Source organism: Erinaceus europaeus, chromosome 14 (genome assembly GCF_950295315.1).
Source record: "Erinaceus europaeus chromosome 14, mEriEur2.1, whole genome shotgun sequence".
Lineage (NCBI taxonomy): Eukaryota > Metazoa > Chordata > Mammalia > Eulipotyphla > Erinaceidae > Erinaceus > Erinaceus europaeus.
The window spans coordinates 44,648,749-44,665,443 of NC_080175.1; the positions used below are offsets into that span (position 1 = coordinate 44,648,749).

General features: G+C 46.0%; 1 protein-coding gene across 8 annotated transcripts in view; it reads left to right on the forward strand.

The window, feature by feature from the left end:
* The window catches only part of CCDC57 (coiled-coil domain containing 57), a 101,454-nt gene that overhangs the window by 65,497 nt on the left and 19,262 nt on the right, over window positions 1–16,695 (forward strand). For 7 of the 8 annotated variants that reach the window (XR_009544717.1, XM_060171706.1, XM_060171707.1 and 4 more), the window contains one exon: window positions 1,444–1,660. Coding sequence is in view for 7 of the 8 variants with exons in the window: in XM_060171706.1 (XP_060027689.1) it covers window positions 1,444–1,660 (217 nt within the window). In the remaining variant the exon portion in view is untranslated. Of the gene's footprint in view, window positions 1–1,443; window positions 1,661–3,941; window positions 4,295–16,695 lie in introns of those variants that run through there. The other variant, XM_060171711.1, reaches the window with a different exon arrangement.

Here is a 16,695-nt window from a genome sequence, read left to right on the forward strand (position 1 = left end):
TCCCCTTCCCCTCCCCTCCCCTCCCCTCCCCATCTCTCCTCACTTCTTCTCCTTTCTTCTTTTCTCTTCTCTTCTCACTTCTTTTTGTCTAAATAATTTATTTATTTACTAATGATAGAGATAGGAGAAGAGAGAGCATGAGAACCAGAGCATCACTCTGGTATATGTGCTATTAGGGATTGAACTCAGGACCTCATGCTTGAGAGTCTACTGCTTTATTAGCAGCACCACCTCTTAGACCACGTTTTTGTTGTTTTTTGTTTGTTTGTTTTACCAAAACACTGGATTTCCCTCAGTTCCATAGTGCCTTCCTTGTGGTGTAGGGACTTAAACTAGGCCATACCTGTGACAGAGTGGGCACCCTCCTTGGTGAGCTTTCTCTCCAGCCCAGTACTTTGCTTTCTCTGGCATCACTCTACCCAAGCTGGTTCATTCTCTTATTGAGGGACACACCTGATTCCTGCTGTTAACACCACTCTGACAATGTATTCTGACATGTAAAAGAATATTTTCTTTCCTTCCTGCCAACAGGGTTATTGCTGGGTCTCTGTGATTTCTGTGATTATACAATCACTTCACCGCTCCTTTTTTTTTTTTCTTATAGAGCCAGAGATAAATATGGATGGGGGAGTGGACAGAGAGAGAGAGAGAGAGAGACCTACAGCACTATCTTACTGCTTGTGAAATATCCTCCTGAAAGTGGAGCTGGGGGCCTTGAACCTGAGTCCTCATACATAGTAATGTGTGTCTTTTCTAGGCTAAGTACAGGCACAAAACTGTTGAGTCCAGGCTGTGCAGCCTGTCCAGTCATGTCCACACCTCCATGGACAGCACAGAAATTATCAACATAGTCTGTCACATATTGGTCTTTTGAAGGTCAATGAAATAGAATAATCTATTTTTTATTGTTATCTTTAATTATTGGATAGAGACAGCCAGAAATCAAGAGGGAAGGGGGAGATATGAAGAGAGACAGACAGCTGTAACACTGCTTTACCACTCACAAAGCTTTCCCTCTGCAGGAGGGGACCAGGGACTAGAACCCAGGTCCTTGCACATTATAACATGCGCGTTCAACCAGGTGTGCCACCACCTGGCCTCAGAGTCATCTATTTTTATTACTGTTTGATTTATTTTTTGTAATAAATAGAGTATTTTGAGGGGCAGTTAACAGGGGCCCCTGAAGATTGCTCAGCCTGTGAGCCCTAGGGGCAAGGCTGAGCTCTGGTGGCCTCCATGTCAGTCCCCACCTCAAAAGTCCCCAAGCCCCCCCCTTAAATTACTGCAATGGGCTGCTCCCCACGCTCCTCCTGGGGAGCAGTAGCCCTGAGCTGAGAGGGGCCGTTTTCAGGAGTGAGTCTCTCCTGGAGCTCCAGTGGCGCAATCAGTTAGTGTGCGCGGCACGTATATAGGAATGAATCTTTCCTCCCTCCCTCCACACAGAGGCAGCGCAGAGGCTCCAGTGTGACTTGCAGATCCACTCGGCAGAAGGAAAACAGGTCCCCAAAGCCACAGTCCTCCCCAGGGCACAGAAAAGAGAGTAGCCGACATACCCAGACAACATCCTCCCAGGCCAGCACTTCACTCCAGGACGTGTGGAAGCTGCTGGAGCTGGGGTCCAGCCCTTCAGGCCTCACTTCCCTGGACAGCTCCACTCCAGGTAGGTGCAGGCCTCTGTGATGGTCTCTTGCACTGGCTGCAGCACAATGATGTGTCCACCTGCTTCCCAGACCCATCTAGACATGTCTGCATGTCAGGTCAACCCCAAGCCAGCCCTGGCCCACAAGCCTTCTTGCCCAGATACCAGGGCAGCCATCGCCACCAACCTCCTAGGGATGGAGAAGGGTTGTTTGTTTAGATGGAGATAGAGAGATAAAGAGAGTGAAAGAGACCAAAGCAGTAGGGACCAGACTCTAACCTGGGTCACACACCAGTGGTATTGATTTAATTGCATTTCACTGTTACACTGCTGTGCATCTCCTCACATGTGTGTTTCTCCGCCCACCTGTCTATGGAACTTGTTTGCTTTGTATCATCAATTTGGCATCACTCAGCATGGGTGATGGGAATTAGACCTCTGCTGAGACATGGACTGGTGGCATTCTTGCCCACCATTTTCCAACTGTTTTTTATTTTCTTCCATTGTTTCTGGGGATATATGTCATGTACCTATTTTTTCTTTTAACTAGAATGTATTCTCCTTGTTTTTAATATAGACCTTTTTTTGGTTTCATATTACATAGACAGAGTTTTCCATTGACAGAGAAGCCAGAGAGCTACTTCTGACACATATAGAGCTGAGTCTCAAACCAGGAGCCTTACACATTGGGTTCCTATGCGCTCATTCTACCAGTTGAACTATCTTCCCAGCTACATGTTTGTGAGTTGTTTTTTCTGGTTTTTTATTTTTTAAGATTTTATTTATTTGTTTGTTTGTTTGTTTACGAGAATGATAGGAGGAAAGAGAGAAAGAACCAGACATCACTCTGGTGCATGTGCTGCTGAGGATCAAACTCAGGACCTCATGCTTGAGAGTCCAATGCTTTATCCACTGCACCACCTCCCGGACCACTTTTTTTTTTTCTACCAGGTTTATTGCTAGGTCTCAGGTGTCTGCACAATGACTCCACTGTACCTGACAGCCTCTGGTTGCTTTTTCCTTGATAGATGGTAAGAAAGATAGAAAGAAGTAAGGGGTGGGGCCAGGCAGTGGTGCACCTGGTTAAGTGCACACATTACAATGCACAAAGACCTGGGTTCAAGCCCCTGTCCCCACCTGCAGGGGAAAAGCTTCACAAGTGGTGGAGCAGGGCTGCAGGTGTCTCTCTGTCTCTTTCCTTTTCTGTTTCCCCCTCCTCTCTCAATATTTCTCTATCTCTATCCAATAATAAAAATAAATAAAATATTTAAGAAAGAAAGAGAGAGAGAAAGGACCAGTTGGTGGTGCACCTGGTTGAGCACACATGTTACAGTGTGCAAAGACCGGGTTTGAGCAACTGGTCTCCACCTGCAGGGGGAAAGTTTTGCAAATGGTGAAGTAGTGCTGCAGGCGTCTCTGTCTCTCACCCTCTTTAGCTCCCCTTTCCCTTCTGATTTCTGGCTGTCTCTATCCAGTAAATAAATAGATAATAAAAAAAGTTTTAGGGGGCTGAGTGGTAGCACAGCATTAGGCATAAGGATCCGAGTTCCAGCCCCCGACTCCCCACCTGCAGGGGTGGTCACCTCACAAGCAGTGAAACAGATCTGCAGTTGCCTATCTTTCCATCCCCTCTCTGTCTTCCCCTCCTCTCTCAATTTCTTTCTGTCCTATCCAACAACGACAGCAAGAACAACAACAACAATAAACAACAAGGGCAACAGAAGGGGAAAATTGGCCTCTAGGAGCAGTAGATTCCTAGTGCAGGCACCAAGCCCCAGCAATAACCCTGGAAGCAAAAAAAAAAAAGGGAGTTGGGCGTTAGCGCAGTGGGTTAAATGCAGGTGGCTCAAAGCACAAGGACCAGTGTAAGGATCCTGGTTCAGGCACCCAGCTCCCCACCTGCAGGGGAGTTGCTTCACAGGTGGTGAAGCAGGTCTGCAGGTGTCTGTCTTTCTCTCCCCCTCTCTGTCTTCCCCTCCTCCATTTCTCTCTGTCCTATCCAACAATGATGACAACAATAACTATAACAATAAAACAAGGGCAATAAAAGGGAATAAGTAAATATTAAAAAAAAAGTTAAGATAGAAAGAAATAGAGATACCTGCAGCACTACTCCATTGTTCATGAAGCTTGTACCCTACAGGTGGGGGCCTGGGGCTTGAACCCAGGTCTTTGCACATGGTAGTATGTGCATGTATGTTCCACTAGTTATACTACCGCCAGCTCCTGCTACTTTTTTTTTGGTTGGTGGTTTTTATTATTACTATTATTATTATTATTACTATTATTATATATGGGACAGACAAAAAGAAGCCATAACACCATAGAACCAGAAACCATATGTATGCAAGCCCATGCTGTGCCAGCTGAGCTATTTCCCAAGCCACTAGGTATTGTGTGTATATATAATTTAATTATATATATATATATATATATATAGTTAAATTAATGTTCTTTTTAATCCTTTCTGAGTTCTGTGACATACTCTACCATTTATTCATCCTGCTATCTTTTCTTTCTTTTTTTTTTTTCCTTCTGGGGTTATCACTGGGGCTTGATGTATGTAGTTAAATTAATGTTCTTGTTTTTTTTTTTTAATTTCTTTATTGGGGGATTAATGTTCTACATTTGGAAGTAAATACAATATTTTGTACATGTGTTATATTTCCCAGTTTTCAACATAACAATACAACTCCCACTAGGTCCTCTGTCATCCTTTTTGGACCTGTACTCTCCCCCCACCCCCACCCCAGAGTCTTTTACTTTGGTGCAATATGCCAGTTCCAGTTCAGGTTCTACTTATGTTTTCTCTTCTGATCTTGTTTTTCAACTTCTGCCTGAGAGTGAGATCATCCCATATTCATCCTTCTGTTTCTGACTTATTTCACTTAACATGATGTCTTCAAGCTCCATCCAAGATGGGCTGAAAACGGTGAAGTCACCATTTTTGATAGCTGAGTAGTATTCCACTGTGTATATATACCACAACTTGCTCAGCCACTCATCTATTGTTGAATACCTGGGTTGCTTCCAGGTTTTGGCTATTACAAATGTGCTGCTATGAACAAAGGTATACACAAATCTTTTTGGATGGGTGTGTTGGGTTCCTTAGGATATATCCCCAGGAGAGGAATTGCAGGGTCATAGGGTAGGTCCATTTCTAGCCTCCTGAGAGTTCTCCAGACTGTTCTCCACAGAGGTTGGACCAATTGACATTCCCACCAGCAGTGCAGGAGGGTTCCTTTGTCCCCACACCCTCTCCAGCATTTGCTGCTGCTGTTACTTTTTCTGATGTATGGCATTCTCAAAGGAGTGAAGTGGTATCTCATTGTTGTCTTTGTTTTTTGTTTTTGTTTTGTGTATATATATTTTTTACTTTATTTTATTTATTTGCCTCCAAGGTTATCACTGGGAGGCGGTGCCTGCACTATGAATCCACAGCTCCTGGAGGCTGTTTTTTCCCTTTTGTTGTCTTTGTTGTTTATCATTGTTGTTATTACTGTTGTTGAATAGAATAAAGAGAAAGCGAGAGAGGAGGGGAAGACAGAGAGGGGGAAAGGTAGATACCTTCAGACCTGCTTCACTGCTTGTGAAGCGACTCCCCTGCAGGTGGGGAGCTGGGGGCTTGAACTGGTATCCTTGCTCAGGTCCTTGTGTTTCATGCCATGTGCACTTAACCCGCTGCACCACCGCCCAGCCCCCAATGTTCTTGTTTTTTGTTTTTCTTTTTTAAATATTTATTTTCTCTTTTGTTGCCCTTGTTTTTTATTGTTGTTATTGATGTCATCGTTGTTAGATAGGACAGAGAGAAATGAGAAGACAGAGAGAAATGAGAAGCCAGAGAGGGGGAGAGAAAGACACCTGCAGACCTGCTTTACTGCCTGTGAAGTGACTCCCCTGCAGGTGAGGAGCCGGGAGCTCAAACCAGGATTCTTACGCCTGTCCTTGTGCTTCACGCCACATGCGCTAACTCGCTGCACTACCGCCTAACTCCCCAGGTTCTTGTTTTTTAATCCTTTCTGAGCTTTGTGGCAGGCCTTTTCCCCTCCAAAATTCAATTGTCCTTCTTTCTTCTAGTACAGTTATGGCCTCTTTTTAACTAGTTTATTTTTATTTATTTTTAATGAGAGAGGAATACAGAGAGAGACTAAGACCAGAGCCCTGCTCAGCTCTGGCTCATGGTGGTGCAGGAGATTGAGCCTGGGACCTCAGAGTGTCAGGCAGGAGACTCTTTTACAAAACCATTATGCTGTTCCCCAGCCCTCATTCCTTTATACTGAAATCCATGATCCATTTGGGCTTTGTCATAGTACATGTTAAGAAGTCAAAGCCAAGGGAGTCGGGCTGTAACGCAGCGGGTTAAGCGCAGGTGGCGCAAAGCACAAGGACCGGCATAAGGATCCCGGTTTGAACCCTGGCTCCCCACCTGCAGGGGAGTCGCTTCACAGGCGGTGAAGCAGGTCTGCAGGTGTCTGTCTTTCTCTCCTCCTCTCTGTCTTCCCCTCCTCTCTCCATTTCTCCCTATCCTATCCAACAATGACAACAACAATAATAACTACAACAATAAAACAACAAGGGCAACAAAAGGGAATAAATAAATAAAAAATAAAAAAAAAAAGAAGAAGAAGAAAAAAGAAAGAAGTCAAAGCCAAATGCTGTTTTATTTTGTATTGTATTGTTTTAAGCCCCTGACAAGGCCCATACCTGCAGGCCTGCCTTCTCTGAAGCCTAGTTTCTAAGTGCACTGGTGTCTAAATCTGTTTCACCCACTGGCTTCTTTCCTATGCTGAGTGTCATGGTGTGTGAACTGTTGTGACCCAGGAGTTCCTCTCTGCATGTCCTCTTCCCCATTCTCATTCATTTCTTTATCTGCTCCACATAGTCCTCAGACTCAGCTTGTTAGTTCCCAGTCCTCCTCCTCCCCCAAACTATTGTTCATTTTCTTAGGACTAACTTGACGGCCCCACCGTGGTAGCATGCTGTGTTCTGTTCCGTGCCCTCCTTCCCAGGGATGTCTGTCTTTCATTGTTGTCTCTGAACCAGCCAGCTGTGATAACATGTCACTCTCCCAACTTTCTCCACATATTTGTGTCCCTGCTGTCTTCATTCCAAGGGGCGGCTGTTATTCCTCATATTTGTAGTTATGTATTTATTTGCAAGTGACTTTTCAAGATTTATTTTATTTATTGAGAGAGAGGGAGAGAGAGAGAAGCAGAGTACCACTCTGTCACATGTGATGTCAGAGGTCAAACATGGAACTTGATACTTGTAAGTCAAAAATTCTATCACTATGCCACCCCCTGGGCTTCACTTTTTAAAAATATTTATTTTCCCTTTTTGTTGCCCTTGTTTTATTGTTGTAGTTATTATTGTTGTTATTGATGTCATTGTTGTTGGATAGGACAGAGAGAAATGGAGAGAGGAGGGGAAGACAGAGAGGGGGAGAGAAAGATAGACACCTGCAGACCTGCTTTACCACCTGTGAAGCGACTCCCCTGCAGGTGGGGAGCTGGGGGCTCGAACTGGGATCCTTACACCAGTCCTTGCGCTTTGTGCCACCTGCTCACTTAACCCGCTGCGCTACTGCCAACTCCCAGGCTTCACATTTTTTAATGATTTAAAGAAGGAGAGTAGGGACCGGGTGGTAGCACACCTAGTTGAGTGCACATGTTACAATGTGCAAGAACCTGGGTTCGAGCCTCTGGTCCTCACCTGCAGGGGAGAAGCTTCACAAGCAGTGAAGCAGGGCTGCAGGTGTCTCTCTGTCTCTCTTCTTCTCTATCTCCCCTTCCTCTCTCAATTTCTGGCTGTCTCTATCCGATAAATAAAAATAATTTAAAAAGAAAGAAAGAAAAAGAGGGAGAGGGAGAGAAAGAGAGAGACGACCAGAGAGTGTGACTCTGGCATACTTGATGTCAGGGATTGAACTCAGGACCTCATGCTTGAGAGTCTGATGCTTTATCCACCGCACCATTTACCAAGGCTATTATTCTTCACCTTTTAAATCTGGGAGTATTTGTCATCTTTTTTTTAAATTCTTTTGTTAAAAATATTTATTTATTCCCTTTTGTTGTCCTTGTTGTTTTTTATTGTTGTAGTTATTATTGTTGTCATTGCTGTTGGTTAGGACAAAGAAATGGAGAGAGGAGGGGAAGACAGAGAGGGGGAGAAAAAGATAGACATCTGCAGACCTGCTTCACTCCCCTGCACATGGGGAGCTGGGGACTCTAACTAGGATCCTTCTGCCGGTCCTTGCGGTTCATGCCACATGCACTGAACCCCCTGCACTACTGCCCGACTCCCATATTTGTCATCTTTTCATCTACTTCATCCAAAGACACTCTCTCCCTTTCCCTCTCTCTCTCTCATCAAGATTTATTTTTCTGAGAGGAACCGGGGCTCTAGTCTGGCATATGTAGTAAGGCTGGAAGCCTGAGCCCTGCCCACTTGGATCCAGTACTTTCTCTGCTGAGCCTCCTCCTGGGTCACACCCACCTGCAGGTCTTTGGGTGACATTCATTGGCATTTACTTCCCTCATTTCTGACCTCCTTTCCCCTCAAAGCACATTTGTTCCTTTGTTCCCCATCACCTGTAAACGAGGCACAGTTTCCTTGGCCAGGTCTTTGTAGGAGGTAGGTAAGAGAAAGGAGGCCAGGGCTAGCTTCCAGTGTAACAGAGTTTGTTGTTTTAAAGAAGTTTAGCCTGTTAGTCAATAATGTTGGTGCCTTTAGGTTTCCCACAAAGCAAGGCTTCTCCTTCCTTTCCTCATTTAACACATGCTTTACAGAGCAGCCCCCCACACACACACACACACCATCATGTTCTAGAAGATTCTCCTCCACATGTGCTTCTGCAGAGGGGCCCCACCTCTTCCTCCACAGCACCTGTGTTCCACTGCCCACACTGTCAACTTAAGCTAAGTTTATCACTTTGTCTCAATAAAACTCTCTCTTCTCTTCTGGACAATTTACAGGAAGAAAGGGAAGATACAGGAACTTTCCAATCATATGTCTGTCCTGTTTCCTGAGGGATGCACTCATCTCTCAGACACACTTCCCTCCAGCAACACTTTGTTGTGCACATCTTGACATTTCACACTTCCTCTTTGAGTGCCTGGGTGTCACATGACGTAACATGTGCTTTTCTTTCATGTACATGGAATTCTTTTAAACTTTCAGGGCAGGACTAGGGAATAGCACAGTGGTTTATATAACAGACTCTCATGCCTGAAGCCTCAGACGCCCAGTTTCAATCCCCAGTACCACCATAAGCCAGAGTTGAGCAGTGCTCTGGTCCTAAAAAAAATGGTTATAAAGAAAAGCAAAAAAAGAAACCTGAAATGGAGTTGGCGTATTGCACCAAAGTAAAAGACTCTGGAGTGGGTGCGTGGGCGGGGAGAATACAGGTCCAAGAAGGATTCAGAGGACCTAGTGGGGATTGTATTGTTATATGGGAAACTGGGGAATGTTATGCATGTACAAACTATTGTACTTACTGTTGAATGTAAAACATTAATTCCCCCAATAAAAAAAAATCAGAAAAGAAAGAAAAGAAAAGAAAAGAGAAGAAAAGAAAAAGCAAGGCTGAGGAGAGCGCATAGTAGTTCTGCAAAAGAGACTCCCAGGTCTTAGGTTTAGTCCCCGGCATCACCATAAACCATAACTGAGCAGTGCTCTGATCTCTTTATCTTTCTCATTAAAATAAATAAGTAGATAAATTAATAAAATGAAAAAACTCAAGAAAGAAAAGAAAAAGCCTCCCACAGTCAGGAGAATGCAGTGATAGTAGATCAGACAGACTTACATACTGAAGGCTCCTGAGGTTCCAGGTTCAAGCCCCAGTACTGAGTGGTACTCTGGTCTCTCATGAAAATAAATAAATCTTAAAAAATAAACTAGACCTTCAGAGTTATGATTTTTTTTCCTTTCCAGTTGTCTTCCAGTTAGTGGTTTTTAATATGTTTCCATTTGTGTCAGAGAATAAAATGTTAGCTCTCTCTTTTTTTTTGCCACCAGGGTTATCTTTGGAGCTCAGTGCCAACACTAGAATCCACTGCTCCTGGTGGCCATTTTTTTCCTTTCTATTTTATTTGATAGAACAGAGAGAAATAGAGAGGGACATTGGGGGGGGAGGAAACCTGCAGACCTATTTCACTACTCATGAAGCAACCCCTCCATCTCCCCAACCTCCGCATACCCCCACAACTGGGGAGCAGGACCTCCAACCTAGGTCCTTGAGCATGGGATACCGCCTGTGTGTTCAACCAGGTGATTCAACACCTGGCCCCTCATATTAGCTCTTCACACAGTTGCTAACTGAGCTGCTCTGTGACAGGGGGCTCTCAGGTTTCCCCAGCACGCATCTTCCCCATTTGCCCTTTCCAGTTGAGGTCACACACACACACACACACACACACACACACACACACACACCCCTGCCCAGGCCCCATCTTCAGAAAACTCACCATCTCAGGAGGTTCTAGTTCTTTAATTGTTGCCTTCCTTCCATGTGCCACACGTCTTCTTTAGGTGCAGTGCTGTGGCCACTGTTCTCATGACGGGCTACCCGGCCAGCTGATTCTGAGCTTTCTCTTTAGTGTGATTCCACTTTTTCATTTTGCTTCCATCTGTTAATTGCTAGAAAACATTTTCCACATCCTTCATCTTTTTAAACACTTTAATGGAGGGAATAGTGATTTCCAAGGCTGTTGTCACACAAGTAGAGCTTCTTGTTTCCCATGATAGGTGACAATAGGTGTATTTAGAAGAGGGTAGAGAGGGTGGGGAGACAGCATAATGGCTATACAAACTCTTCTGTCCAAAGCTCTGAGCTCACAAGATCAATCCCCAGTGCTATCATCAGCCAGAGCTAAGCAGGGCTCTGGTTAGTAGAGGAACAGAGACAAAGTGAATCAGTATATCACTCTGACACAGGTGGTGCCAAGGATCAAACTTGTGAGTCCATTGTACCACCTCCCAGGTCATTATTTATTTATTTATACCACAGCACTACTCAGCTCTGGATTATGGTGGTACAGGGAACTGAACCTGAAACTTTGGACCATCAGTCATTAAAGGCTTTTTTTGCATAAGCATCATGCTATCTCCCCAGCCCAGAGACATCTTCAGATATGTGTAGATACATGTCTTTGTGTTTGTTTTTGTTTTGTGTAGATCCCTAGAATTGTCAGATTGTATGGTAGGTCCATTTCTAGTGTTCTGTTTTTCACAGGTCCAATTTACATCCCCACCAACAGTGCAGAAGGGCTCCTTTCTCTCCACATCCTTGCCAGCCCTTGTTGTTTCTGCCCTTTTAAATACACTCTCCATTTGTGTCCTCCTGGATGTCACTCCTAGAGTATTAAGACCTTAGCTATTTTCTTCTTACTCATCAGTCATTGAACTTGCCAGCATCTGTGCTCTATATTTCTCATTAGCATCAGTCATGCAGGCGGGGGAGACAGCATCATTGTTCTGCAAAAGACTCTCATGCCTAAAGCTCTGAGGTCCCAGGTCAGTCCCCAGCACCACCACAAATCAGAGTTGAGCATGGCTCTGGTAAAAAAAACATAACATATAAACAAACAAACAAACATTTGTGGGAACTTTGGCGGGGAGATATCTTTTGACAAAAGTAAACTGACTGAGCTCTCTTGTGCTTCCTTCCCCCTTTCTTTCTTTCTTTCTTTCTTTCTTTCTTTCTTTCTTCCTTTCTCTCTTTCTTTTTTTAAAAAAGATTTTTTAATTTATTAATGAGAAACATAGGAAGAAAGAGAAAGAGCCAGACATCACTCTGGTACATGTGCTGCTGGGAATTGAACTCAGGGCCTCATGCTTGAGAGTCCAATGCTTTATTCACTGTGCCACCTCCTGAACCTCTTTCTTTCTTTCTTCCTTCCTTCCTTCCTTCCTTCCACCCTTCCTTTCTTCCTTCCTTCCTTCCTTCCTTCCTTCCTTCCTTCCTTAACCAGAGCACTACTCAACTGTGGTTTATGATGGTGCAGAGGACTGAACCTGGGACTTTTGGAGCCTCAGGCATGAGAGTCTCTTTAAATAACTATTATGCTATCTGCCCCTGCCCTCTTTTTCCCTTTTCCTCACTTACTTTCCAAGTCTTTCACAAAGGCCCTTTGTATACATTAGCATTTCCTCTAGGAGAATTTTCAAGAGGTTTCATATGGGAAGCTTTTTGAGACATTACATGCAGGGTTGAGATTGTGTTTTCATTCTTAGACTTATGTTGAGTACAGGCCTCTAACCTCCCATTTCTGAGGCTACATCAGGGTAGTGTCTCATTTACAGTCCCACAGAAATTATACACAAGTGCTGACTAACGTGCTAAAAGCATGTTGGTAAGATAGTGATGGGTGGAGGGAAGGAAAGGACTCTCAGGCCCTCAGATGGGATGGCAGACACACCTGGAGCACAGCCTGACTGTGGCCTTGACCCCAGTAGCACCATCAGGCTGGATGAGCTTGAAATGTGCTTCCAGAGCCGCTCAGGACTTAGCACACACGTGGCAAAAGGCAGGGTCCACCTGGGTGGTAGAGTGAGGGGTGATCCCTACCCCAGAGCTGAAGCTCCAGAACCCACCCTCCTCAAAGTCACCCTTTGTTTGCAGCCATAAATGCCCCCTCACAAGCCAGCTCCTCACTGAAAATAGTGTCCACACAGAGGAGCAGAGTCCCCTATCTCTCTGTGGCCTGAGAGTCACAGGGATAAAGAGGAAAGTTGACTGGAGGTGGCTCAGAGATGGAAGAGCTATAGAAAATGAAGAAATAGAACTGTTAGGATTGCAAACCCAAGGGATGGATTTAACAGCATATCATGGACCACAGAATTAATGAAATCAGTGTTATGTATGAAGACATTACCCAAGGAGACAGAGACATGAGAGAAGGAAAAAGCAGGACTGACTTGTAGCTCACCTGGAAGAACACATACTGTACCATGCACAAAGCCCTTGGTTCAAACCCCAACACTGCACAGGAGCACTGTGGACGGCACTGGGATGGAACTCCGTGGATTGTGAAGTGATGCTCTGGTGTCTCTTCTCTTTCTTTATCTCTCCCTCTCTCAAAAGATAAGGAGTAGAAAACTGGGTGAAGAGTCAACTCAACGCTATCACGCATGCCAAGGCCCTGAACTGGTTGCCTGGCACTTCCTGTAAAAGAAGAAAGAGGCTAGGAGATAATTTACCCAATAGAGCACACACTGTGTCAAATGTGAGGACCTGGGTTTGAACCCCTGGCTACCACATGGGAGCACTTGCATAGGGGATGCTTTAAAAGCAGTGGAGCAGCACAGTCATGTCCTTGCTCTCCCTCTCTCTCTCTCTCTCTCTCCCTCTCTCGCTCTCTCCCTTTCTGTCTCTCACTATTGAGAGAAAGGAGAAATGGAGACTGACAGCCAGGAGTAGTGGAACCATGCGGGTGCAGAGTCAAAAGATAGGGAAGGAGAGGAAGAAGGAGCAAGAGAAGGACAAAGAGAAGGAGAGTAAGAAAAGGAGGAGAAAGAGAAAAGCAAAGGAGTCTGGGTCTAAGACAACAGTGAGAATTGGTGCTGAAGATTTGTGAGAAGTGTTGCAAGGTACTGAGTCTCAGGTCTAGAAAGTGTGATGATCCCAGGTGGGAATAACGAATAACACACACACACACACACACACACACACCCCTGTGCCGGGTGAAACAGACTTCTGGTGGCAGGAGCTAAGTGGCTGCTTCTACCGCCTGTTGCTCACTGAAGCCAGTAACTTCCACAAGAATTAGCACACTTCCCATGAGGAACCAACTGCACCATTTCAAGACAGCAGTGGCTGCTGTGGGGCATGGGGGACAGGCTGCTCCAGGGCAGTGTCTGGGGTGGGGTGGGGGATGCAATTGTTTGACCTGTCGACCCGCTGTACCTTCCCCGGGAGGCAGCAAGGGCCTAGCCGAGGGGCCACCTGTCCCAGCCTGCTTGTCCCTGTCCTGGAACCCCACATCTGCTGCGCTGGTGACAGCATCCCAGCTTCAAGCTACAGAGGCAGCTGATCCCAGGGTGAACATGCCCACTGGGGCATAGGGGCTCCCATCCCCACAGACACACCTCCCATGTCCAGGAGAGAAACGAAACCACGGCCCAGGCCTGTAGGTAAAGAGTTGTCTCCTCCCCCTCCCTCCTGGTCTGCTCAGGCTCAGTGCCAGCCCCTCACAAACTGGGGCCTGGGGTGGCCCTGATTCCTTCCAGCACCCCAGGCCAGCGGCCACTGAGCAACTTTGCCCATAGTTGCTCTAAGCAAGAACACAGAGGCCTTGCAGTAGCAAATACCCAAACAGCCTCTCTCCCGCCTGTGAGCAGGTGGTGGTGGTTGCGCAGAGTTCTCTGAGGGGTCCAGTGTGCGTGGGGAGCACTGGAGGGAGCCACCCCTCGATAGCTATATGACTGGGTGCAGGGGCAGGATCACAAGCACTTTGGGTTCTGAGAGGTCTTGCCACATGCCCTCAGCAGGTTGGCCAATTCCCTGGCTGCCAGCCCTCACCCAGGGCCACACTGTCCTCTTAAGGGATGGGGTGGGACACATGCCTTGGACCCTTTGCCACCCTATGCCAAGTGGACATCATACCAGGCGCCCCCCACCCCCCGCTTCTCAGTCTTTAGGTAGAATGTCATAGTTTTTGAGCCTTTGCAGCTAATTAAGAAAGATCAAAACACACTGCAGTCTAAATGACAGCTCTGCCTTGTAGCAAGAGCCAGGTGGTGAGCATGGCCCCAGTCCTGGGCAGAGCTGTATGTTCCCCCGGGAAGCCATGCAGTCCATCCACAAGTCGGCAAAAATTAGCAGGAAATGCAGGGGAGCTGGGTGGGCATAGCTTCCCAGGGAGCCTCCGGCACAGCATCCCAGACTGGGACCTCAGTGACTGCTGGTGACAGAGGATCTGGCATGTTTGTCCATGCAGGATGTTACCTGTATATGCCAACAAAATAGCTCACCTGGACAGTGTGCTGCTTTGCCATGTGAGCCACCTGGGTTCAAACCCAGCCCTCACCACTTTAGAGGACACTTCAGTGCATTGCCCCCCCCCCTTAATTGCCACTGAGGTTATCACTGGGGCTCAGTGCCTGCACAATGAATCCACCACTCCTAGTTGCCTCTTTTTTCTTTTTTCTTTCTTTCCTTTCTATTTTAGAGAGAAACCTATTTTAGGTAGCACAGAGAGAAATGGGGGTGGGTGTAGACAAGGAGAAAGATAGACACCTGCAGACCTGCTTTACCACTCATGAGGTGTCCCCCCTGCAGGTGGGGAGCAGGGGCTCAAACACAAGTCCTTGTGAATGGTGCCAGGAAACTCCTCAACGATCCTGCTCTGGGGAGAGGCACCTGCCCGCAGGAAGAGCCACGCTCCAGTCCCTGCCCCGTACCAGGCCCAGTGCAAAGTGCTCCCCTCACCCTTGACCCGAGACTCCATACTGGCAGCTGAGCAAGGGGTGGTGGACAGACCCAGCCTGTGGGAACAGGTGACACAGCCAGGGAGTGCCATGCTCTGCACCAAGTGCATGACAACAAGGCCTCTTGGGTCCTCAAACCAGAAGGAGGACTCTGAGGCCTTCCTCACCAAGGTCCACACAGCCCCCTGGGTGTTCCCAGATTACCATGACTGTGACCATGCCAAGACCCCAGGGGTATGGGATGGCCTGCTCTCTGTTCTTAGCACCTGCCTTTCCCAGTGGTCTAGGAGACAATGGCTCCCAACAGTAAAACAAGTTTATTCTGATGCAAAATAGCTCTCTTGGACAGTGTGCTGCTTTGCCATGTGCACCACCAGGTTCGAGCCTGGCCCCCACCACACTGAAGGAAGCTCTGGTACTGTGGTCTCCTTTACTCTCTCTCTCTCCCTCTCCCTCTCCCTCTCCCTCTCCCTCTCCCTCTCTCTCTCTATATATATTTTTTCCTTCTCTGTGTATCTAAAAAATAAAAATAAAATTCTAAGACTCAGGTTCCAGGCATTGGAGAAAGCAGTGCATGTCTCATCCCAAGCTGACTTTCTGCCTCTGCTGGCGTTGCCAGCTAAGGCCTCTGAGGAGAGCAGCAGACCCTTGAGATGGTTTACGAAACTCGTCTTTGCTCTTTTCTTTAGAGTGTTCTGAGGAAACGTGGACACTACTACAGAAAAGAACTTGTGTTGAAATCACTTCTGAACAAAGTAAACACTTTAGTAGTTGCTTGCTAGCTTGCTCTTTTTTTTTGGGGGGGGGGGCGGGGGCAGGGGACAGCAGGGTGCACTCCCACTGCTAAACATTTTGTCAGAAGGACTAAACTATTAATCCTCCAGAAACAGCTAGGAAAATGGGCAAAATATGTGAAACAACTGTTTGCAGACACTAGTCAGTGTTTGGAAGGACCACATGGGAGCAGTGAGGACAACACCAAGTGGTATTTTGGTGTGTCAATCCCCCCACACACACACACACCCTCTAAAAATGTAAAATTTAAAAATTAGACCACCTTCAGACCTACTGAGAATTAATTTCTGACATGGAGACCCACAAAATGAAATGGAGAGTGCAAAATCTTCTCAATAAATGGCACTGGGAAAATTGGGCTGCTCTCAAATTACTGAATGGAGAAAAGAGGGTCTTTTTAATAAATAGTGTTGGGAAAATTGGGTTGAAACATGTAAAAGAATGAAACTGAACCACTATATCTCACCAGAAACAAAAGTCAACTCCAGATGGATCAAGGACATGGATATTAGACCAGAAACCACCAAATACTTAGAGAAAAGTATTGGTGGAACTATTTTCCATCTAAACTTCTTAGGCATCTTTAATGATACAGATCCAATTGCAAGGAAGACTAAAACAAAAATAAACCAATGGGGAAAACTGGGATATTCTAAGCAGAAAGATGAAACCAGACCACTATGTGGCATCAGACATAACAGTTGGCCTCTAAATGGATCAGAGACGTGGACATTAAACCAGAAACAATAAAAGACATGGCAGAAAGCATTGGCAGAACACTTCACAGTGTCTTCTTTGGAAATGTTTTTGGAAACTCAAGCCTAAGAGCAGGA